General features: G+C 57.6%; 1 protein-coding gene across 3 annotated transcripts in view; it reads right to left on the reverse strand.

The window, feature by feature from the left end:
• RPTOR (regulatory associated protein of MTOR complex 1) overlaps positions 1-24,470 on the reverse strand; it is a 349,585-nt gene that overhangs the window by 184,360 nt on the left and 140,755 nt on the right. For all 3 annotated transcript variants that reach the window (XM_062216247.1, XM_062216248.1, XM_062216246.1), the window contains exon 4: positions 6,905-7,063. In XM_062216247.1, the coding sequence (XP_062072231.1) occupies positions 6,905-7,063 (159 nt within the window). The remainder of the gene's footprint in view (positions 1-6,904; positions 7,064-24,470) is intronic.

Below are 24,470 nucleotides of genomic sequence, written 5' to 3' on the forward strand. Positions count from 1 at the left end.
TCCGTAGCTTCCACGCCCTGTGCTGTGTGCATCTGACCATGATGAGGGGTCACTACCACCCAGCAGGACAGGCGCCGGAAGGGAAGGAACAGAACAACCCAGCTTGACCTGTTCTTTTTCTACATTTGTACAAATGCACCTACAGTAGCCTCCAGCCTGCTCCCAGGGTCTGGCTACAGGGGGCTCTTTCTGGTGCAGACCACACTGCACTGTCCACCCAGGGACTCTCAGCACAGCCACCCACATCAGACACGGCACACCGAGCGCGACAGCCTGGGATGCACGCTGGGACAGAGAACGGGGCCCCAACGTCTGAGAAATCAATGAATACGACTCAGTGGTTCTGTATCTCTTAGAGGCAAGGAAATGGTATTTTTAAAAAACTAAAATACTGGGGCCGGTGCTGTGGTGCAGCAGGTTAAAACCCTGGCCTGAAGTGCCAGCATCCCTTATGGGCACTGGTTCATGTCCCGGCTGCTCCTCTTCCGATCCAGCTCTCTACTGTGGCCTGGGAAAGCAGCAGAAGACGGCCCATGTGCTTGGGCCCCTGCACCCATGTGGGAGACCCAGAAGAAGCTCCTGGCTCCTGGCTTCGGATGGGCACAGCTCCAGCCATCGTGACCATCTGGAGAGTGAACCAGTGGATGGAGGAGGAAGGACTACTCTCTCTCACACTGGGAATCTCGGAAATCAAGGTCACGCTTCCAGGGAAGTGCAGTGTACCCCACACGGATACTGTGACAGTTTTAGCAAATGACAGACATGGTCTGGCGTAAATCCTGCTTTTTAAAAATCACGAGGATATTTTTCTGTAACAGGCATAAAAATCTTCATGCCCATCTTCCTGTAATTAAATGCATATTTTATCAAAATAAAGAGGCATTGATGGGGCCGGTGCTGTGGCGTAGCAGGTAAAGCTGCCACCTGCAGTGCCGCCATCCCATATGGGCGCGGGTTTGAGTCCTGGTTGCTCCTCTTCCCATCCAACTCTCTGCTGTGGTCTGGGAAAGCAGTGGAGGATGGTCCAAGTGTTTGGGCCCCTGTACTCACATGGGAGACCCAGAGGAAGTTCCTGGCTCCTGGCTCCGGATCGGCGCAGCTCCTGCCATTGCGGCCATTTGGGGAGTGAACCAGCACATGGGAGATCTCTCTCTGCCTCTGCCTCTGCCTCTCTATAACTCTGCCTTTCAAATAAATAAATAAATCTTTCTTTAAAAAAAGAAAGAAAAGAAATGCTGGCAGTCCTCTCTCCTGGCCTTCCCCAGAAACCCTTCCTACTTGGTTAGGAGAGAATGGGGTGAGCTTCTCCAGGCCCCAGATCTGGGGCAGAACCCGTCGAATCCTTACACTGAGTTTGGTGCTCCTGGCCAGTTCAGGCATTTCGGTTTTCTGGGTCCAAGCTGACCTGTTGTCTGTGGCGGCAGAGCTGGGAGGATGGCGTCCAGCTCTGGTCTCTGCCACACACCATGCAGAGTTCCTAACCCCAGTCTCTCTGAGGGCACCACGCCAAGACCTCCCACACTGACATACTGGCTGTGCGCTCCCTGAACGGAGGCCTCCGTGGACTGCACCTGCTCACCAGAGCCAAGCTGGGCGCCAATCCCGCTCCCTGTGCCAGATGTTCTCCACCTGCCGTGATACACCATGCTGCGACACCAATCGTCCTCCCAGCAGGACACCTAACTCCTCACCACAGGGGAACAGCTTGCCAGAGATTTCACGGCCCTGTTCTACGTCCAGAGGGCAACAGAGCTGTGTGAGACACCTTCAGTGTGGCCTTTGATGACATTTCTGAAAGAGGGTGAGAGGTCAGGGACACTGCTGGAGAGCTAAAAACCATATGAAACCAAAAATGCAAAACCACACAAGACTGCAGCTCCATGCTCAATACAGCGAGGTAGGGGGAGAGACCTCAGCCTTCGCAGACAGAGCTCACAGGCTGGAGCGACAGGGACGCGCACGGCAGTGCCTGGCTGCACGGGCAAAGAAGAGCCAAGGAAAAGGGGTGCAGCGGGAGGAACTTTCTCCGCTGAGAAGCCAGAGCGGCCGGTGACAGCAGGACCCCAACAGCGCCAGCTCCAGTCCGAGCTGCTGCCTTCAGACCCAGCTCCCTCCTGATGCACCTGAGGCCGGGGAAGATGGTCCCAATGCTTGGGGCCCTGCACCCAAGTGGGAGACCCAGATGGTAGAAAAGGTTCAGCAAGGGGACTACAAGGACGAACAGGTGCCCCGGGCACCCAGCCTGGAGGCGGCAGGTGAGAAGAGAGGAAATGGACGAGCAGACAGACAAACAGGATGGCCGGTGCGCCCGCAGACTCAGCAGCTCACAGACAGACCAGCCCTGCTCCAGGGAGCCAGCACGTCGGTGGGGACCCATGACCGAGGGCCAGGTCAGGGAGGAAGAGGAGAGCAGGGCACACGGCAGCCAGGACACTGGCCCCTGAGACGGCCTGGAAGGAAAACATCCCTTCACCTGTCCACCAGCGTGCACTCAGAGCTGGGCACGCAAGGGTGAGCAGGAGAGAAGTCCTTGGCTCATGGGGATTAAAAGCCTGGTTTGTCTTCCTTTACCCACTACACCACTACACCAACCCTGGTGAGAAGGGTTTTCACTATGCATCGGATTTCGGTAAGTATAGGGCTATTCAGGTTTTATTTCATTTAAGGTCAGCTTTGGAAAGTTCTATTTTTAAGGAATCTGTTCATTTAGTATAATCGCTAAACTTATTGGTGTAAAATTCTTAATCATAGTGGCCGGTGCTGTGGCCTGACCTGTGGCACTGGCATCCCACATGGGCGCCGGTTCAAGTCCTGGCTATTCCACTTCCGATCCGTTTCCCTGCTGGGGTACCTGGGAAAGCAGTGGAAGATGGCCCAAGTCCTTTGGCTCCTGTACCCACATGGGAGACCCAAAGGAAGCTCAACTCCAGCCATTGGGACCATTTAGGGAGTGAACCAGCAGATGGAAGACTTTCTCTCTCTGCAACTCAAATAAAATAAATCTTCAGAAAAAAATTCTTTGTAAAGTTTTTTTTAAAAAGATTTATTTATTTATTTGAAAGGCAGAGTTACAGAGAGACAGAAGCAGAGAGAAACAGAAGCAGAGAGAGAGAGAGAGAGAGAGAGAGAGAGAGATCCTCCTCCGCTGGTTCACTTCCTAAATGGTCACAGCAGCTGGAGCTGCGCTGATCTGAAGCCAGGAGCCAGCTTTTTCCAGGTCTCCCATGTGGATGCGGGGCCCAAGGTCTTGGGCCACCTTCTACTGCCTTCCCAGGCCATAGCAAGGGGCTGGATCGGAAGTAGAGCAGCCGGGACTCAAACCAGTCCCCATGTGGGACGCCGGCACCGCAGGCTGAGGCTTTACCCACTACGCCTCGGCACAAGCACCACATTCCCTCACCTTTTCCACACCCGTAGACCAGGTGGTGCTGCCCCTCCTCCCCACAGGCATCAAGGCTTAGCTCCTCTCCCGCCTCCGTCACCTGCCGTGCTGAGGTGTGCCGCTTCCCGACCTCCCAAAGAACCACCTTGCGCGACATTAACTGTCCCTCCTGCTGTCCTCTAGTGCACTGATTTCTTTCTTTCTTTCTTTCTTTTTTTTTTTTTTTTTTTTGACAGGAAGAGTGGACAGTGAGAGAGAGACAGAGAAAGGTCTTCCTTTTGCCGTTGGTTCACCCTCCAATGGCCGCCGCGGTAGGCGCGCTGCGGCCGGCGCACCGCGCTGATCTGAAACCAGGAGCCAGGTGCTTCTCCTGGTCTCCCATGGGGTGCAGGGCCCAAGCACTTGGGCCACCCTCCACTGCACTCCCTGGCCACAGCAGAGAGCTGGCCTGGAAGAGGGGCAACCGGGACAGAATCCGGCGCCCCGACCGGGACTAGACCCCGGTGTGCTGGCGCCGCAAGGCGGAGGATTAGCCTAGTGAGCCGCGGCGCCCACCCTGATTTCTGCTCTCTATTGTTTCCTTCTGCTTACTTTGAGATTATCTGGCTCATCATTTTCTATATTCTTACGAAAGAAAAACAGGTTTTGATTCTGAAGCTTACTTTCTTTTTAGACAGTGAATTAATAAAACTATACAATTCCATATAAGTACTGTTTTGGCTGTATCCTACACGCTTTAATAAGCCATATTTTATCATCTATTTTGAATTATTTTCCCTATGATTTCCTCTTTGATGCATGTATTATTTCACTTACAAATATTTGAGGCTTCTCCAGGCATGCCATGATTTCAAACTTCGCGTTCAGGGAACATACAGCACGAGCTCAAACCTTCACACTTTGAGGCATTTTTATGGCCCAGGATGTGGTGAACGCTGTTCTGCAGCTACTGGGTAGTTTATTTTAGAAATCTGAATGGGGCGGGGGGTGCACACCACTGTGGCACAGTGGGGGCAAAGCTGCCACCTGCAGTGCCGGCATCCCATATGGGTGCTGGTTTGAGTCCCAGCTGCTCCACTTCCAATCCAGCTCTCTACTGTGGTCTGGGAAAGCAGTGGAGGATGGCCCAAGTGCTTGGACCCCTGCACCCACGTGGGAGACCTGGAGGAAGCTCCTGGCTCCTGCTTCGGTCTGGCCCAGCTCTGGCCATCGCAGCCATTTGAACCAGCAGGTGATGGAAGACCTCTCTCTCTCCCTCTGTCTCTTCCTCTGTAACTGCCTTTCAAATACATAAAACAAATCTTAAAAAAAAAAAAAATAAGTGAATTTAGGGTGACAGTACTGTTCAGATCTTTTCAATTAACACTGATTTGTTTTTTACTAGAAGTAAATATACTAGGCCTCGAGTTTTCTTTGTGAGAAAGTTGTCTGGTTTTGTGTGTGTGTGCATGTGCATGTGCACATGCGTGTGTATGCATGTGTGCGCGTGTGTGCACGTGCGTGTGTGTGTGTGTTTTGATCCGAGAGGCAGCCAGGGAGCTCAGATCCGCTGGTTCACTCCCAGAAGCCTGCACGGCTGGGGCTAGGCAGGCTATACTGAAGCCAGAGCCAGAAACTCAATTTACATCTCCCACATGGGTGGCAGAGACCCAAGTGTCAGCCACCCCCACTGCCTCCTAGGGCCTGCGCTAGCAGAAGCTGCGTACGGACCCAGGCCCTCCAACGTGGGATATAGCTGTGCTCACTGTGTATGCGCCACTAGGCCAAGCGCCCACCCTGGGAGAAAGGTTTTAATTATGTGCCTGAGTATCAGTTCCAATTTATCAACTACTAAAACACGGAAATTGAGACCTCTAGCCGGGCACACGGATCGCTTGCCGCAGCTGTCTCTGGTGGGCAGCTGCGTGCACACCTCTGGCTGTCCTAGTGCTGCTGTCTGGTCTGTTCTGTCGCCCCACAGCCAGCAGCTCTCTCACGGGCCAGGGCTAGCACGACGCAGCCTTCCCTCTCGTTCCGGCCTCCAGCCATGTCTGTATGTCAAGGCTGTCTCCACAAGTCGCAGAAAGTTCCAGCTGGCTTTGTTCAACCAGTCTGAACTAAACTCACGAAGAAACAAAGGCATTAAATCAGACCATGAGACAGTCCAGAGGCAGCCTTCTGAACTCTGAGCTGGTAAGGCAACCCTCCGACAGCCCGCTCCCGCCGACAGCCCGCTCCGGCCGACAGCCCGCTCCAGCCGACAGCCCGCTCCGGCCGACAGCCCGCTCCCGCCGACAGCCCGCTCCCGCCGACAGCCCACTCCGGCCGACAGCAGCCCGCTCCGGCCGACAGCCCGCTCCCTCCGACAGCCCGCTCCCTCCGACAGCCCGCTCCGGCCGACAGCCCGCTCCCTCCGACAGCCCACTCCGGCCGACAGCCCGCTCCGGCCGACAGCCCGCTCCCTCCGACAGCCCGCTCCCTCCGACAGCCCGCTCCGGCCGACAGCCCGCTCCGGCCGACAGCCCGCTCCGGCACGCTTCATTAGCTAAGTTATCTGTTCGGTCGTTAACGTTAACAAAGACGATGAAAACAGAGCTGGCAGCTAGGTCCGCACATGTGAGAAAGGGCACCACCGGAGGCAGACTGGGCTCCTCCACCTCAGCTCCTCGCTCCCTCCCACTGCTGCGCAAGGACTCGGCGCCTTCCTCGGGCCTCTCCGACCGGCTGCCCTGCCGGCGGCCTGTGCAGGTCCTCTGAGGGGAACCGGGACAGGGGACGACCACCGAGCGCTCACTGGGGAAACGGGAGCTTGCTATGTTCTTTGTAGGTCCCTCTCTGCATGCTCAGGACAACACGAGAAGGTTCTCTCCCCAGGACCACACAGGCCCAGGAAGCTCTTCCTGTGTCCACAGTCCTGACGCGCACAAGCGCGACTCCAGCCTGCTTCTCCAACATGTGGGGGGCGGGGGCGCCGCAGGCCTCTGGGGACTGCGCTCTCGGAGCGTGGCGAGAGCACCCGCAGGCTGAGACACACAGACGGCAGGAGGAGCCGCCTCCCACACGGTCATCGTGTCTGCTTTAGGAACAACAAGAGGTGGGCAGTTCCAACCCAGGCCGGGGAGAGGGCCAAGGCTGTGCCTGCAGAGGGGCTGGGAATCAGCTCTTTCGAATGCTTAAATCATTTTCCTGTCTAAAAAAAAAAACCCACTGATTCTCTAAAGCAAATTCTAACAAAACTGAGGGATGCTGCAACCGTCAAAGCGGAAGGCAGATTCTCGAGGGCTTTCCTCAGAGGGCCTCGAGCAGCTCCCGGCCTTAGCGGGAACAAGAGCGGCGCAAGCAGCCCTGGACTCGCTACTCGGTGCACCACGGACATGTCTGCAGCGGGGCCCCTCCTCATGCCTCCAGATCTCTGCTTCGAGCCAGATCTCCCCACCAGGCGGCGGGCCCAGGCTCCCAGGCAGAGCCTGCTGGACGTGGCTCAACAGCAGCTGCGGGTGGGCGGGCCCTGCCGCTGACCACCCAGACTGAGGGGCAGCCCACCTTGTTGAAGACCCAGACCTCGCCGTTCACCGTGGGCCTGGGCACCCCGTGGCCGTTGTAGTGGAAGAGGACCCGCTCCTCCTTGGCGTTGCGGCGCAGAGACGTGCACAGCTTCTTGACCTCGTCCACCGTCGGGTCCAGGCTCTGCTTGTACCGGGCCTGCGGAGAGCAGAAAGGAAACGCTGATCACGGGCTCCGTGCTTCCCCAGGGTTGCACCTGACGGCCGTGCCGCCCCGGACACGACCCCGCCTCTCACAGGACGCTGCAGAAACGCACACTTAGGAAGAGCAAGGAAGGGCTGTCACCGGGTGACGCTGAGGCCAACGCCACCACCACCATGACACAGTGACGAGTGCCTCCTGAGGGGCAGGCAACACCATCGGGCGAGACACTCGCATCTCACCCGTGTGCTGGCTCGCGTCCTGTTTCTCCACTCCGATCAGCTTCCTGCTGACGCGCACCCTAGGCAGCAGGAGACAGGTGACGGGCCAAGCGCCTGGGCCACCCACGAGGCACATTCAAGTAGATCAGAAGTAAACATTACATTAAAATACGATGTCTCATGGGACACACACATCCTGTGTCGAGTGCCTAGGTCCAGGCCCCGCTCTCTCCCGTTTTCACTTCCCCCTCAAGCGAAGGAAGAGCCCGTGCTTGAGAAGAGCCCCGGCCCCGCGGGGACCAGCGGGATGGACCTGGGAGGCAGCCGGTGGGGCTCAAGTGGCTGGCTTCAGCCTGACCCAGTCCTGCCTGCTGCAGGCATTCAGGGAGTGAATGAGATCTCCATCTGCCCCTCAAATGAAATGAAATTTAAAAAATAACAACAACCCTTCCTCTTAAAAAAAAAAAAAAAAGTGTTTCTCAGAGCACAGAATTCTTTTGAAAACACCTGGAACACGGAAGAGAAACAATCTGCTCCAATGAAGGCTTGCAGTGTGCGCAGTGGCCGCACAAAAGCATGGGAAGATGACAGGGGACTGGCACTGTGGTGCAGTGGGCTGAGCCTCTGCTGCAGCGCCGGCATCCCATACGGGCACCGGTTCATTTCCCGGCTGCTCCACTTCAGATCCAGCTCCCTGCTTATGGCCTGGGAAAACAATGGAAGATGGTCCAAATGCTTGGGCCCCTGCACCCGCGTGGGAGACCCGCAGGAAGGTCCTGGCTCCTGGCTTCAGATCGACCTGGCTCCTGGCTTCAGATCGACCCAACTCCAGCCGTTGTAGCCATCTGAGCAGTGAGCCAACAGATGGAAGAAGCCCTGCTTCTCTCTTTTTCTGTCTGTAACTCTTCCTCTCAAACAAATAAATATTTTGTAACAAAATTAGGAAAAAAACTTGTAAGGCTGCAAAGTGGAATGCTCTGACCGGCAGTCACCGCGCAGGTCCCTCTCTAGACCTGGGGCTGAGTGTGAAGTCAGCGACCTTTACAGATGCAGACAATAAACAGGACAGCAGCTCAAAAAAACCACAAAGCAACGGAGAAAATCCAGCAGATAGGAGTAAGCCAAGCATGAAATGTACAAAACTCGGAGCACGGCGGACTGGAGAAGACGGGAAGGCGCTTTCTGTGTGGGGAGGCCGCGTCGGCACCGCCCAAACGCCAGTCCTCCTCGGGTAACTCACAAGCTCGGAGCATTCTCAATACACAGCCAGGGAGCTACCGTGCAGGTGATGCTGCTGCTGAGGTCCCCGTGGAGAAGCCAATGTGTAAGAAGAGCCAGGCCAGGAACTGGGGCCGAGCCCTGGCAGCCCTCTGGGGTGTCTGAGCACAGACCCCCACGCACACGGCTCACACAGACAAGACGTCGTGAACACTGGCTTCACTGGCAGAGGGCAGGCCAGCGCCGTGCGGCGAGGACACTGAGGCACGTGGCGGGACCATGGGGCTCATCAGCAGAGTCTCCCCACTGCATTTTCACTTCTCCTTGTTTGGTTACAAAGAACCTTCAACATGAATTCCCAAATGGAGAGGAACCAAGAGAACAGACGTGCAAACACACCGCATGCTGGAGTCCAAGTGACCAGTACCAGAGCACTTAAAGCCGCGCCAGGAAGTTGACAAAAATGCCCCCAAATGGGCAAATCAATAAAAAGCATTAAAATAGATCCTTCAAAAATATGGCCATGCCTATTGAGGAGAAAAAAAGCCAGAAGCGTTGTCTGTATGCAGGGGTTGTGTTTTGATTTTTAGAAAGTAATGTGTATGTCACACTTTGACAAACTTTTCAACTTTACTCTAAAAAGCAAGCAAGCCCGGCCACGGCGTCGCAGGAGGGGACAGGGAGAGCAGCAGGAAAGCTGGGCAAGAGCTGCACGCGACGAGGTCCTAGGACCAGCACGGGATGCCCTCCGGAGAAGCACAGCGGGCCGGCGACGCCAACCTGCCCACGCTACCCTTCTGGGCGACACGAAGAGTAGCCAGTGAGGTTTGTCTGCGCACATGGGCAGTATTGGGCCCCTAACCATCTAACTATTCTGAGGAAAACGACAGTCCACGACAACACAGGGTCCTGGACACCCTCAGACGTCCTCAGCAGATGGATGAACACGAAGGCTGTGAAAGCCTGCCCAGGTTCTCTGGGTTTCTGTACCTAGAAGCAACGCCCAGTGTGGAACCACAAACCAACAAGTGCTGTGCCGGACAGCTTGGGCTGTGCCTGAGCTGGCAAAGCGGTCTCCCTTCTCAGTGTCTCCTCCCTTAGGGCCAGGGCACCACATGCCAAACACAACAGCGCCACAGAGGAGACTGGCGGCGTCTCGAGTTCATGGTCAGCTCAGCCCGTGTCTTTCAGAACAAGGCACGATTTGTAGGTCCTCTCTCTAGCTTTACAGCTCACTGCTGAGTACCAGCAGACTGCTAGTGACAGTCACCATGATCAGTAAACAGACCCAGGTGATGAAGTCCCGTCTGTCATGGGAGGACGGGAGTAAACGTCACCACACCACACAGGACGCCGGAGAAGCTCGCAGCCGCGGGTGAGCGGGGAGCCCTGAAACGCCGGTCAGCAGCCCTCTACCTGACACCTGCGTCCCGCTTACTCCCATCAAACCAGAGGACAACAGTTCTGGGGGCAAAGAAGGAGGCGTTTCATTCAGATGTCACGGCTCTGGCTGCCTGTCCCTGCCCCTGCCCCCAGCCTACCCCCAGGCCAGGAAGAACACTGTGGCGGGGAGGGGCCGAAGCAGGGCAGCCAGACAGCACCTCCCAGCGGGCAGGGGGGACGGGACAGCCGAGGACGTGGTGTCAGACCTGCACAGCAGCTGCTGCCTCCTCTCTCTCGAGCCTTCCGCTCCCAACACAGACACCCAGTAAACACCTGGGGGCCCCGCTAAGCCAGCCCCTAGCCAGAACACCTCGTGCATGTGCTACCACCTGTGCCCACCAGGATCCGCTTTCCTCTGAGCCACAGCGGCTATGATGGCCAAACTCAGCAGCAAGCCGCATGCTATTCTGCTACATGTTTTGATCTGGGACTTTATGTCCATTAAAATAAATACCTATACTTTTTCATAAGTATTTATTTATTTATTTGAAAGAGTTAGAGAGATGCGGAGGCAGGGAGGGAGAAGTCTTCCATCCACTGGTTCACTCCCCAAATGGCAGCAACGGCTGGAGCTGGGCCCATCAGAAGCCGGGAGCCAGGAGCTTTCTCCAGGTCTCCCATGCAGGTGCAGGGGCCCAAAGACTGGGGCTATCATCCACTGCTTTCCCAGGCCATAGCAGAGACCTGAACTGGAAATGGAGCAGCCCAGACTCCAACTGGCGCTCACACGGGATGCTGGTGCTGCAGGCGGCAGCTTTGCCTGCTGCGCCACGGCGCCAGCCCCAGTACCTATGCATTTTTAATACAAGTGCTCTCAAACTGCTCCGCGGCTGAGTGGGCAGGAGCAGCCAGAGGACTGAAAGCACATCTTAGCACCAGCGCAATCCACGGAACCCCAGGCCAAGAGGAGAGGAGCTACAGCGCTGAGGCCCCTGGGATGTGGGCGCGGAGGCCCAGGAAGCCGCGCGTGTTTTCTCACTCCAGGAGTGCGTGGAGGCGGCTCGTCCAGGAACAGCAAAGACGCAGAGGTAGGACTCAAAGGAGATCCGAGTTCGCTGTTCATTTTCTCTGTGAGCAGCGGACGGGAAGCATTTTCATTTACTCCCAAGAGCAGTAACAGGGGAAGCGCTCGGGAGCGCCCAGCTCAGTGGGTTCAATGGCACTCCAGCTGTCTCCAGGAGCCACCCCTCCGAGGCGGGCCCTGGGCCCTGGAGTCCCCGTCTCGGTGCACAGACAGCAGCACTGCCAAACGCTCTCCCCAACCACCGTGTTTCTACCGTGGGGCAGAAGTTCTGCCGTGAGACCTCCCCGCAACTAAAATCAAATAAATCTGTCAGGAAGAAAGGCCAGGGCGGAAGGGGCCTCCTGCCTGGGCACCAGAGGGCACTCGGGGCCTGGCAGTCACGCACCAGCAGGTCTACCTTTGCTTTCCATCACAGAGACTGCCGGAACAGGGAGCGGGAAGGCTAGAGGAGGCCAGGCCCGTGCCGGATGGCACATGGGCGACAACCTCCTGCTCCCAGCCATGCACTCTCTCGAGTCTACCTCTCCGCCGTGGGTTAGGAAGACACTGACCCACCTTCAGTGACTCAGCCCACCGCCACTTCAATCAGACAGCATGAAGAAAGCGGCAAATAACCCTGTGTGTGAACACTCAGTCCTCACCCAAAGGACTTTACTGCCTACAAAGTGTGGTGCCAGGAGGCACAAGAGCGACCACGGCCAACTCACTGCCACTCCCACTCTGAGCCGTGGCCACAGCCCGAGAACTGTCAGGCATCACCTTCTGGCTCCCGCAGGCTCCCGAGAAGCACGGTGGGTGGGGGGTGGGGAGTGGGGCACCTGGGCCACGCGAAGCCCACACGCCCTGGGATTCCAGCCTCTGACCCCTCCTCCCAGATCTGCCTGGAGACGGAGGGCGCCTGCCTCTCGTCGAGCACAGCCAAGCCCTGTCCCCTGCAGACTCCTAGGCCCGTTGCACAGGCAGGCTAGACGCGATCGTGTGCTTAGCAGAGTGGTGGGGAAAAACGGACGTAAAGACGTGGCGCCCCCAACAAGAACGAGCAACCCCATTCCCCGTGGGCTCTCCCATGGGCTCTGTGCAGCCACCCTGCCCGGAGGTCTTCTCTGCTCCCATCTGTACATCCCTCCACGCCCCTACACGGGTACCGAACTGGGGCTGGTGCCGTCACAGCTCCACTGAAAACTGTCTGGTCCTGAGGCAGGCTCCCGCAGTAGTGCTGCTCTCCAACCCTGCACAAGGCCATGGTCAAGACGACTCAGACGCGTCTTGCCATGGCATGGACAGGGCTCACAGCTGAGCGACACGAAGGGTGCTACAGACATTGAGAGCACGCCTCCTGGGGCTTTGTGGGAATTAATGGATATCCTCAAAGGCTCTGAAATGAGAAACACTAAATTAAATGTCACCACACCACGTTAAGCTTTGTTTCAAAACCAGAATGCCAGGCATAATGGCTTCAGGCTGCGGGCGACAGGAGAGGCATCTCGTCACGGGGAGACTTACGGCCGTTCTCGCTGGGGCGTAAAACGACGCTGCCTGTTGTGCTGGGCGCGTTCCTAAAAAGCCGCATCTCGGGATTGCCTGGAGCCTGGGAGCCGAGGGGCCGTGACAGGAGAAGAGAAAAAACCTGCCCTGGGCTTCACCGAGGCTTGTGTGGCTCCCAGCTCAGCTCCCTCTCAGGTGCCTGGTGTCCTCCCAGGCTAACAGCGCCCACAAGGGCAACCGTGTCAGGTTTCCGTCCTGGGGTGCAGCTCAGGGCTTCCAGGCTTCTCCTCACACAAGCATGGATGTCAGGGGAGACCCAGGGGACCAGGCCCCTGCTCTGTGCAGCCTGGGGCCCTTCTCTGACTCTTCTGACGCAGCTCGAACCACGGCTGCACGCCTGGGGCAGAGCCAGGGCCACGCGGGGAAGAGGAGCTCAGGGCTCTGCTCAGTGGGGAGAAACTCGCATACAAGGACACAGTTACTGATCCTCCCCTGCTGTGCGTGTGAGTACGCAAAGCTGGACGCCATCCTCCCAGCTCTGCCGCCACAGACAACAGGTCAACGGAGACCCAGAAAACCGAAATGCCCGGGAGATCTCTCAGAACTGGCCAGGAGCACCACTCAGTGTAAGGATTCGACGGGTTCTGCCCCAGGTCTGGGGCCTGGAGAAGCTCACCCCATTCTCTCCTAACCAAGTAGGAAAGGTTTCTGGGGGAAGCCAGCAGAGAGGACTGTCTAGCATTTTTTTTAAAGGTTTATTTGTTTATTTGAAAGGCAGAGTTACAGAGAGGCAAAGGCAGTGAGAGAGAGAGGTCCTCCATCCGCTGGTTCACTCCCCAGATGGCCGCAATAGCCAGAGCTGCGCTGATCTGAAGCCAGGAGCCAGGAGCTTCTTCTGGATCTCCCACATGGATGCAGTGGCCCAAGGACTTGGGCCGTCTTCTACTGCTTTCCCAGACCACAGCAGAGAGCTGAACTGGAAGTAGAGCAGCCAGGACTCGACCTAGTACCCACATGGGATGCCCGTGCTGCAGGCCGTGGCTTTACCCACTATGCCACAGCACCGGCCCCTTGTCCAGTGTTTCTAGGAAGCCTGGCTTCTGAGGGCTCTTATTTGCCCCTCCCCCTCGGGGGTGTTAGAGTAGAAAGTGAACTAAGGCCTGCGCCGCAGCTTAACAGGCTAATCCTCTGCCTGTGGCGCCGGCACACCGGGTTCTGGTCCCGGTCGGGGCGCCGGATTCTGTCCCGGTCGCTCCTCTTCCTGTCCAGCTCTCTGCTGTGGCCCGGGAGTGCAGTGGAGGATGGCCCAAGTGCTTGGGCCCTGCGCCCCATGGGAGACCAGGATAAGCACCTGGCTCCTGGCTTCAGATCAGTGCAGTACGCTGGCCACAGTGCGCCGGCCGCAGCAGCCACTGGGTGGAGAGCCAACGGAAAGGGAGGACCTTTCTCTCTGTCTCTCTCTCTCACTGTCCACTCTGCCTGTCAAAAAAAAAAAGAAGAAAAAAAAAAAAAGAAGAAAAAAAAAAAAAGAAAGTGAACCAAGTAAAGCAAAGTCCAAACAAACAAACAAAAAGCCAGCCAGCCAAACAAGAAGTGTAAGATGTTACCTTGCACTTTATATGGAAAGAACCCGACGATCTATGTGGGAAGAGATTCTGATACACCCTTTCCCCTCTGCCCACATTCCCATTATCAGGGCAACCTCACAGTACCACGGAGGACATGGAGACATTGCAGTATTTGGTCCCATTTGTGAACGCCCTATCTGAGGTTCTGGACCAGACTCCCAGGTGGTGGGCGGTCTGCCCAATGCATCTTCCCTCCCAAACTTGGTCCCCTTCCTCTTCTCTCCAAATGAATGATGGCCCCATCTACGCAGCTGGACAACTAGAACCCAAGAATCATCTGCACACGTTCCATCCCTTCGCCCCCTGCACATCTCCTCAGTCACTTGCTCTCACTGAGTCGACCTGTTAAATCTTTATTAAACACCTCTGTGCCTCCCCACTACCACTACCAGGCCAAGCCACCACCACCATCACCACACTGCTCACCATCACAGCCATCTCTAAGACCACCATCACCACCATCACACTGCTCACCACCATCTCCAACCCCGTCACCGCCATGCACACCATTACCACCTCTTCTTGAGTTAACGCAGTAACTTCCCGACTGATCTTCGAGCCTTGATGTCCCCACTTGCTTCTCCCCGACACTCAAGCTCCAGACCGTGTGTGCATGACCAGACCCCCAGACTGAAAGCCTGTGGCTCCTCGGCGTTCCCACCTCCCTGTAGCCTCTGCCCAAAACCCTCTCCCCACCTCGCCTCTGCACAGACCTAAGCTGTGCCTGGACCTGGCTGCTCACCCCTCAGCTACCAGGCTGCGTGTCCCCTGTCTGGAGCTCCTTCTCGGTGCCCTCCCCACCCGGGGGAGGAGACCTGGCCACAGCTCCCCAGCCCTCTCCCCTGTGCTGCTCCTGTACTCCGCAGTCCCTCCCCCCCCCCACCCCCCCCCGCCTGGAGTAAAGCCCGGAAGGCAGACACGACCTTCCTGCTCGCTGGGGCGTTCTGGGGTAAGCGCACAGTCTGCAGCAATCACTACCTGTGCAGGAAATCACGAGCAATGAAGAGTAAATGCTCCCTGTTAGAGTTCACACCGCTTGATGGGTGTCTCCAGAGAGCCATCATATAGGGTTTTTTTTTTTTAAGATTGTTTTTAATTTCACTTTGCTGGGTTAGCAACGAAGCAGGCCTTCTGACACAATGCCAAGTGCCCTAGGCAGACAGTCCACTGCCCGGACAAACCGATCTGCTGCTCCAAACAAGGGAGGGGTGGCCGCTGCAGGGAAGGCGGCGCCCGGCCCGTCTGGGCTTCCTCCTCCGGGGAAGCCTCCTGGGGACGAGGCAGAAGCAGAGCAGATCAACTCTGCCTGGGAGAACATGCCGCTCTCTGCAGGCTGATGGCTGCGCACGGCAACGAGAAGACACTTTCTCTCCTCCACGGAAGTGGCGAAGCACGCAGGACATTCTACAGGAACCTGGCAGTGTCCGCAGGACTCTTTGCGAAGTCCGGAGGAAGGAGGAGAACGTGAAAGCTACAAGGTGACAGGACCACAAGCTGTCTGACCAGTCAGGGGCCGCGCTGGGCGTGAGGTACGTCCCACGGAGCGTCGCTGCTGATACCTGTCCACACCCGGCCTGCTCTCCGGCTGCAGGACCAGCCTGTGAGACCACGGCCAGCGCTGCATCCCGCGCAGAGGCCCACACCCTCCCAGGGGAAGGCGGCTCAGGAATCCTCGGAGAGGGCAGCTTTCTGTTTCCTGGCACTTGCCTCACCACCGCCAAGCTGCTCGTCTTCACCGCTGCCCTGTGAGAGCCAGGCAGGTGTGCACGGCCCAGCTCAGAGGACGGGACGGTCCGGCCTCCAGCACGGTCTCCCGCCTCCCCTGCTCCACCATTGCCCTCAGGCCTCGGACGGGGCCTCCTCCTCCCACACTGGGGCTTCTCCCGTGCGGTCCTAGAGCCAGCCTACAGCAGGACTCAGCACGGGCCCTCCCCTCACTCACCAGTCTCCCTGCACTCAGCCACACAAACCAGAAACCGCAAACTCCGCCTCCTGTCACGCCCAGGGCAGCCACCTTGTGTCCTGCCACCTCCTTCCTGCACCTGCACACTGCAGACACTGTTGTGGACCAGGACCAGGACTGGGGCCAGGGCCAGGATTAGGACCAGGACTGGGGCCAGGACCAGGGCCAGGACTAGGACCAGGACTGGGGCCAGGACCAGGGCCAGGACTAGGACCAGGACTGGGGCCAGGACCAAGGCCAGGACCAGGACCAGAGCCAGGACCAGGACCAGGACCAGGACCAGAGCCAGGACCAGGACCAGGACCAGGACCAGGACCAGGACCAGAGCCAGGACCAGGACCAGAGCCAGGGCCAGGACCAGGACCAGGACCAGAGCCAGGACCAGGACCAGGACCAGGACCAGGACCAGAGCCAGGACCAGGACCAGAGCCAGGGCCAGGACCAGGACCAGGACTAGGACCAGGACCGGGGCCAGGACCAGAGCCAGGACCAGGACCAGGACTAGGACCAGGACCAGAGCCAGGACCAGGACCAGGACCAGAGCCAGGACCAGGACCAGGACCAGGACCAGGACCAGAGCCAGGACCAGGACCAGAGCCAGGGCCAGGACCAGGACTGGGGCCAGGACCAGAGCCAGGACCAGGACCAGGACCAGGACCAGGGCCAGGACCAGGGCCAGGGCCAGGGCCAGAGCCAGGACCAGGGCCAGGACTAGGACCAGGACTGGGGCCAGGACCAAGGCCAGGACCAGGACCAGGACTAGGACCAGGACCGGGGCCAGGACCAGAGCCAGGACCAGAGCCAGGACCAGGGCCAGGGCCAGGGCCAGGACCAGGACCAGGACCAGGGCCAGGACCAGGGCCAGGGCCAGGGCCAGGGCCAGGGCCAGGGCCAGGACCAGGGCCAGGACCAGGGTTCCACAGAACGCCCTGCCGCTTCTCTTCACTCCCTGTCACGCCCTCAGACATGGCTGGGCCGCCGCAGCCTTCATGGAGGTCAACACCCAGCTACCTGCAGGCTTCCCCGGAGTCTTTGTCCTGCCGGAGACCTCGTTCTCACACCATGGCCGCCTAGAACAAGCCTGCTGTGTCCACTGCCTCTGGGGTGGGTCACGGGCCCTGGACGCTTGCTCACGGCTCCGTGCCTTTGCACAGGCAACTCCTCTGCCAGCTTCTCCCTGCCCTGAGCCACTGCTGAGCACGGCCCTCGCGTGGAGGTCCTCGGGCTCTGCACACCGCACACCGCCTTGCACAGCCCCAGGCCACTGAGGAAAGAGCCCCCCTGAGGCCCTCTGAACCTGTCTGAGACACACAGACCTGACCCACAGGGCGGGCCGAGGCCGGGCCTGAACCACACACACTCACTGGTAAGGACGCGTCCGCCTTCAGCTGACCGGAGGGAGCAGCACTACCCCAGCGCCGTCTGTCGGTCCCAACACGGAGCCCATCTGTATCAGACGGATGTGGGACAGCTGCCGCGAGGCACAGCCCGTCTCCAGCCTGCTGCCCACTATCTTCTCTCTACATGTGTCTGTCAGATGCGGCTTTGTGTATTTTTTCCCCTGATGTCGACATTATAAGACCGGTTCCCCTCCTCAGTCCCTGAATAAAAACACAAAACAAAACAACCGCCACACTGACTCCCGGGTTCTGCTGTGCACCTGCCTGTGCGTCGACCCCACCCAAGGGGACGCGTGCAGCAGCAAGGCTGAGCCCCAGCCACGCTCTGCTCTGAGTCACACTGGTGACAGCGACAGTGTCAGCTAAGACGTGGACAGTGTTCCCTGCAAACTCAGAGAGACGGACCTCAGACAAATCAAAACCAGAAAGCTAAGCACGGGGAGCGCCCCAGGCCCTCTCCCGCCCCCTGCTGGCGGCTCTCTGTTCTTCCCTTGCTTTTGGTGACCCTCAGAGATGCTGGTCCTGAGTGGGTAGGGCCCGATGAGCACGACTCTCAGAAATAAGAGGTGACCATTGGAGGAAGCCGACAAACAGAAGTCACCGCACATCCACCTGGCTCCAGGACCTCTTCCCAGGACTCCGGAGCCTCAGGACACACACAGACCAGATGCCGGACGCCATCGGCTGCGTGCCAGCTTCAATGACTGCGTGGGGAGGAGCTCCCGGAGGTACCCTCCGCACCACTGGGCAGCTCTTGGTCTGGGCCCCTGGCATGCAGGTTCCGCTGTGTCCTTCACCGCCCTCAACACATGAGGTGAGCTGCAGAGGAACCACGCGGTGGGTCCCATGCCTGCCCACCCTCCCTGGTGCCCCAGATGGAAGACGTCGGGAAGAGGCCACATCAGACTCGCCAGCCACTCCACTGGGGAGGTGACCGTCCAAGCCAGCCACAGTTTACTCCTCTCTCAAATAGCACAGACACTGACCCTGCCTACGTGTGTGGCCATGGGGGTGACAGGCGGAAATGCATGTTAGGGTGCCCTCAGAGAAGACGCGGGAGGGGAGCAGCACCCTGGCTCTCAGTGGGCAGCACCACACCAAACGAGCTCCCGTCTCTGCTGCCTAACGACAAGAAGAGGCACAGAGAGGGTGAGGAACCCCGATCAGGTCACACAGCTGGCTCACGCAGAGACCCTCCAAAGATGGCCTGGCTCGACTCCATGGTTTCCTACTCACTACCCTGATAACAGTAAGAGAACCAGGAGCTTTCTCAGGTTTTTTGCAAACTGGGGCTAGCAGGGAGCAGGGACCAGAGCCACATCTCTCTGGCGGTGCCAATGTGCTTATGGCCCCTCTTGCTCCAACCTGGCTGTCCACATGCTGGGTGGGCCCTTCCCCAAGGAACAGCCCAGCCCCACCCAAGTGGGAGAGGCCGCCTCCACACTGCAGTGCACTTGCGGATCATAATAAACCCACATCACATATTGCTGCCAACTTCTGCCACATGCTCTCCAACCAACGCCCGGGGCCTCAGGTGAAGGCTGGGCCACCCCCAGCCCTGCTCAGCAGCTGCTCATTGCCTGAGCTCTTGGTACTCACTCACCTGCCTGCAGGGACAGAAGGCGACCACCAGCCACTTACAGGCTGCACGGAAGGGAAGGCACCAGGTCTGGCACCAGGACACAGGCCTGCCCTGCCCCGCTGCTGGGGCCCGGGGAGACACCCTGGGAGGGCAGCTCTCTCCCAGCAGTCCCATGGATCAGCAGTGAGAAATTATGTGCTGGACAGGGACAGCCCATCTTTTAAAGACTTATTTATTTATTTGAAAGTCAGAGTCACACAGAAAGAACGAGAGGCAGAGAGAGAGAGAGAGAGAGAGAGAGGCCTTCCACCCACTGGTTCACTCCCCAGTTGGCTACAATGGCCAGAGCTGCGCCAATCTGAAGCCAGGAGCCAGGAGCTTCTTCCGGGTCTCCCATACGGGTGCAGGAGCCCAAGGACTGTGCCATCTTCCACTGCTTTCCCAGGCCATAGCAGAGAGCTGGATCAGAAGTGGAACAGCCAGGACTTGAACCGGTGCCCATGTGGGATGCCGGCACTGCAGCGGCGGCTTTACCTGCTCCCCTGCCACAGCCCCGGCCCCAGGGACATCCCATCTTTAACACAAACAATGAGTAGCATCCAGCACAAGGCCCCCCTCTGCCCAACCCGGCCAGCAAAGCAGTGTTCAGAAACATAACCTGCGCCCCCACCCCAGGGGCCCAGGGGCCCAGGGTCCCGGGAAGAGGTGGCTCACGGGAAGCCATCTGCCTGGGGGATTCTTGGGGAGGAGGCAGCTGCCGCCTTCTGCCCTGTCCCACGGCATCCACCCTGCACGGAGCCCAGAGGAGGCGTCCAGGCACCGCAGCAGCAAACCAAGAGCTGCAGCGCCAGAGGACAGAGGCCAGGACCGACCTGTGAGCCCCACCTCAGCCTCACAGCAGCTTTCCCGAGGTCCCTGTTTATTTACACTTCAAAGCGATGTCTAATTTTTTATCCGACTGAGATGTTGTCTGACAGGGCAGCCCAGCTTCGTATGGAGCCAAGAGCTCGGGAGAGAGATGGCACGAGCTGCAGGCTGCCGCGGCCGCCCTGGCCTCCCCTCAGGCACCCCCGCCTCTGCGCTGACGTCAACGGAGACCCTGCCCCAGGCTCCCGCTCACCTGCTTGTTTCCTGGCACGCAGTTCTCATCGTCCCACTAGCCCTGGGCAACGTGCCAGGCTTCCTCCCGCTGCCACCCAAAAACACAGCCGGCTTTCCACCTGTGTGGAGGGTGGAGCACCTGCGGCACACTGGGCACGCTCAATGGGGGAGGGGGTCTCTGTGTGGTGCACGTCCACACACACTGTGGGCAGAAACTACAAATGCTGACACACAGGAACTAGAAGGTCAAGGTGACTGAACACATGGATCTTCCCAGTAAGAGCGGTTTTACAAGAAATTCGTAGGGGCCAGCGCTGTGGCAAAGTAGGCTAAGCTTCCACCTGCAGCACCGGCATCCCACATAGGTGCCAGCTCATGTCCAGCTGCTCCACTTCCATTCCAGCTCCCAGTTAATGGACTGGGAAAGCAGTAGAAGATGGTCAACTGCTTGGGCCCCTGTAACCACATGGGAGACCTGGAAGAAGCTCCTGGCTTCTTGTTTCAGATAGGCCCACCTCCGCTGCCATTGCGACCATTTTGGGGGTGAACCAGCAGATGGAAGACCTTTCTCTCTGTCTGTAACTCTGCATCTCAAATAAATAAATCTTTAAAAAAAAAAAAAGAAAAGAAATTTGTAGACCATTGCCTCTTTTGTCTTTATGTATTATTCAATAAAAATTTCTCATTTCTTCCTTAATTTGCAAATGGGCAGAAGAGAACTAGACTGGCTGGTTTGTTATTCAAGGTCCAAACACAGGTTTTTAGCTTCTGGAAGGGATCTAACCCCTATGAACACCGGGGCTCCTGCAGTCTCCACAAACCTGCTGGGAGCCCCACTGGTGGGCACAAGAAATGCTGATCCCAGCCGGGAGCCATCTGCTCCCCGGGACTTAGCAATGTCTCGGTGGTCAAGCTGGGAGGCAGGGGGGCCTCTTGGCACCTAAAGGGGAAAGGCTGGAGGAACTGAACAGCCAACGCTCCCCACACTCCATGGAGACACCATCGTCACAAAACAGATTGCCGGGCTCAAACGTCAACAGTGCTGCCTTTGAGAAACTTTTGATTCTAATGAGGATACAGGATTCTAACCTAATACTGCCAAAGCAAGCAAGGTGGAGAAAAACATGTATAATACGGGCTGGCACTGCGGAGTAGCAGGTAAAGCTGCCACCCACAGTGCCGGTATCCCATATGGGTGCTGGCTCGAGTCCTGGATGCTCTTCTTCTGGTCCCACTCTCTGCTATGGCCTGGGAAAGCACTGGAAGATGGTCCAAGTCCCTGGGCCCCTGCACCCACATGGGAGACCTGGAAGAAGCTCCTGGCTTCAGATTGCCATAGCTCCAACTGTTGCGGCCTTTTGGGGAGTGAACCAGTGGATGGAGGACCTCTCTCTCTGCCTCTGTACCTCTGCCTCTCTGTAACTCTGCCTTTCAAATATATAAATAAATCTTTTTTATTTTTTATTTGAAAATCACAGTCACACAGAGAGAGGAGAGGCAGAAAGAGAGAAAGAGAGAGAGAGAGAGAGAGAGAGAGAGAGAGAGAGGTCTTCCATCCGTTGGTTCACTCCGCAATTGGCCACAACACCCGGAGCTGCGCCGATCCGAAGCCGGGAGCCAGGAGCTTTCTCCGGGTCTTCCCAAGCGGGTACAAGGACCCAAGGACTTGGGCCATCTTCTGCTGCTTTCCCAAGCCATAGCAGAGAGCTGGATTGGAAGTGGAGCAGCTGGGACTCGAACCAGTGCCCATATGACATTGCAGGTGGCAGCTTTACCTGCTGTGCCACAGCGCTGGCCCTTATAAATAACTTTAAAAAAAAAAAAAGAAAAGAAAAATATGTATAATACAAGTGTACTTTAAAAATGCACACTCCCTTCGTTCTATTTTTTCCATGAACTGTTTTTATTTATTTGAAAGACAGAGTGACGAGAGTGTGAGAGCAACAGAGAGAGACAGTGAGATCTTCCACCCACTGGTCACTGCCTACATGCCCACACAGCCAAGGCTGGGTCAGGCCAAAGGTCTCCCACATGGGCGGCAGGTGCCTAAGCCATTATCGACTGCCTCTCAGGATACACATTAGCAGCGAGAATTAGGAGTGGAGGAGCCCGGACTCCAACCAGGCACTGGGATGCAAGTGCCCCGTGTGGCGGCTGGCTCGCTGCCCCTCCATGAAATTTTCAAAGTAGCCTCATATGTTTGCATAAAGAGGAGCCAATGTGTGTCCATGAACACACATGGGTCTGGGCACGCGTGCTTCTGCGTGTCCGTGAACACACATGGGTCTGGGCACGCGTGCTTCTGCGTGTCCGTGAACACACATGGGTCAGGGCACGCGTGCTGCTGCGTGTCCGTGAACACACATGGGTCAGGGCACGCGTGCTGCTGCGTGTCCGTGAACACACATGGGTCAGGGCACGCGTGCTGCTGCGTGTCCGTGAACACACATGGGTCTGGGCACGCGTGCTGCTGCGTGTCCGTGAACACACATGGGTCAGGGCACGCGTGCTGCTGCGTGTCCGTGAACACACATGGGTCAGGGCACGCGTGCTGCTGCGTGTCCGTGAACACACATGGGTCAGGGCACGCGTGCTGCTGCGTGTCCGTGAACACACATGGGTCTGGGCACGCGTGCTGCTGCGTGTCCGTGAACACACATGGGTCTGGGCACGCGTGCTTCTGCGTGTCCGTGAACACACATGGGTCTGGGCACGCGTGCTTCTGCGTGTCCGTGAACACACATGGGTCTGGGCACGCGTGCTTCTGCGTGTCCGTGAACACACATGGGTCTGGGCACGCGTGCTTCTGCGGGTCCGTGAACACACATGGGTCTGGGCACGTGTACTTCTGTGTGCGGACGCTCAGCAAGATGCCGACAGTCCTACACGAGGAAGGAGGAAACGGTGCGGAGCGCACACGAGTGCCCCTGCTTCCAACATCCCTGGCGTTGCGTCGTTAACTTCGGGTGCACAAAGGATCCCACAGAACAGCAGCAGAATTAACGCTGCTAAGAACAACCCTTGAGAGCAGAGAGGTGGACACGGGCACAGCGGGCTAGCCGTGTCTGTGCCCCAAGCACCTCGCTGCAGTTTTCCAAAAGACACCGCAGTGGTGTGCGGCTCAGGAAGAAGGAAACGGGTAACTGAGTCGGGTCCGCGCGCCCTCTGAAGACCGAGGAGAACGCAGACACTGCACAAGCCCGAGGTTAGGTCAGAACCCCGAGCCGCCATCACTAGGGGCCCGTAACGGACTCAGTCTGCCAAACACACCCACGGACTGCGTGTGAGCTCTGAGCACTCCTGGGACCCAGATTAAAGTCTCTACGCACCACTTTCCACTGGAAGAAATCAGGACTCCACCCCCACCCCGAGAGCCAGGCTGGTTCCAGGCCTTCGGCAGAAAATGTACAAAGTGAGCACGGGGTGTTCTGATGGGATGGAGCCCACACCAGAAAAGACCAAGGGGCCAGCACGGCGCGGCGCTCCTGGCCAGAGGCATACAGAGTGAGCAGCAGGACTCTAACCCACGCACCCCCCATCCTTGTCTCTGGGGAAAGCCCCCTTGGCACTTGGAAGGTAGATACGTACTGATCCTGATTCTGCTACAAGAACTGTACCTCAAACTCTCCAGATAACTGAGGAAGGACGTTTCTTTTTATGGACACAGCCCAGCTAGCAAACACAGGGAACGACAGGACCACCCCATGCCATCAGCTAACACACATGTGTGGGAACGACAGGACCACCCCATGCCATCAGCTAACACACATGTGGGGAACGACAGGACCACCCCATGCCATCAGCTAACACACATGTGGGGAACGACAGGACTACCCCACGCCATCAGCTAACACACATGTGGGGAACGACAGGACCACCCCACACCATCAGCCAACATACACGTGTGGAACAACACAAACACTACCACGCCATCAGCTAACACACGTGGGGAACAACATGATCACTATCATGCTATCAGCTAACACATGTGTGGAACAACACAAACACCACCACGCCATCAGCTAACATACATGTGGGGAACAGGATCATAACCACGCCATCAGCTAACATACATGTGTGGAACAACATAAACACCACCATGCCATCAGCTAACACACACATGTGGAACAACATGATCACTACCACACCATCAGCTAACACACATGTGGGGAACAGGATCACTCCCATGCCATCAGCTAATGCACACACAACACAATAACCCCCACGCCATCAGCTAACACACACGTGGGGACAACACGATCACCACCATGCCATCAGCTAACACCCACGTGGGGAACAGGATCACCACCATGCCATCAGCTAACACCCACGTGGGGAA

This window comes from Lepus europaeus, chromosome 18 (genome assembly GCF_033115175.1).
Source record: "Lepus europaeus isolate LE1 chromosome 18, mLepTim1.pri, whole genome shotgun sequence".
Lineage (NCBI taxonomy): Eukaryota > Metazoa > Chordata > Mammalia > Lagomorpha > Leporidae > Lepus > Lepus europaeus.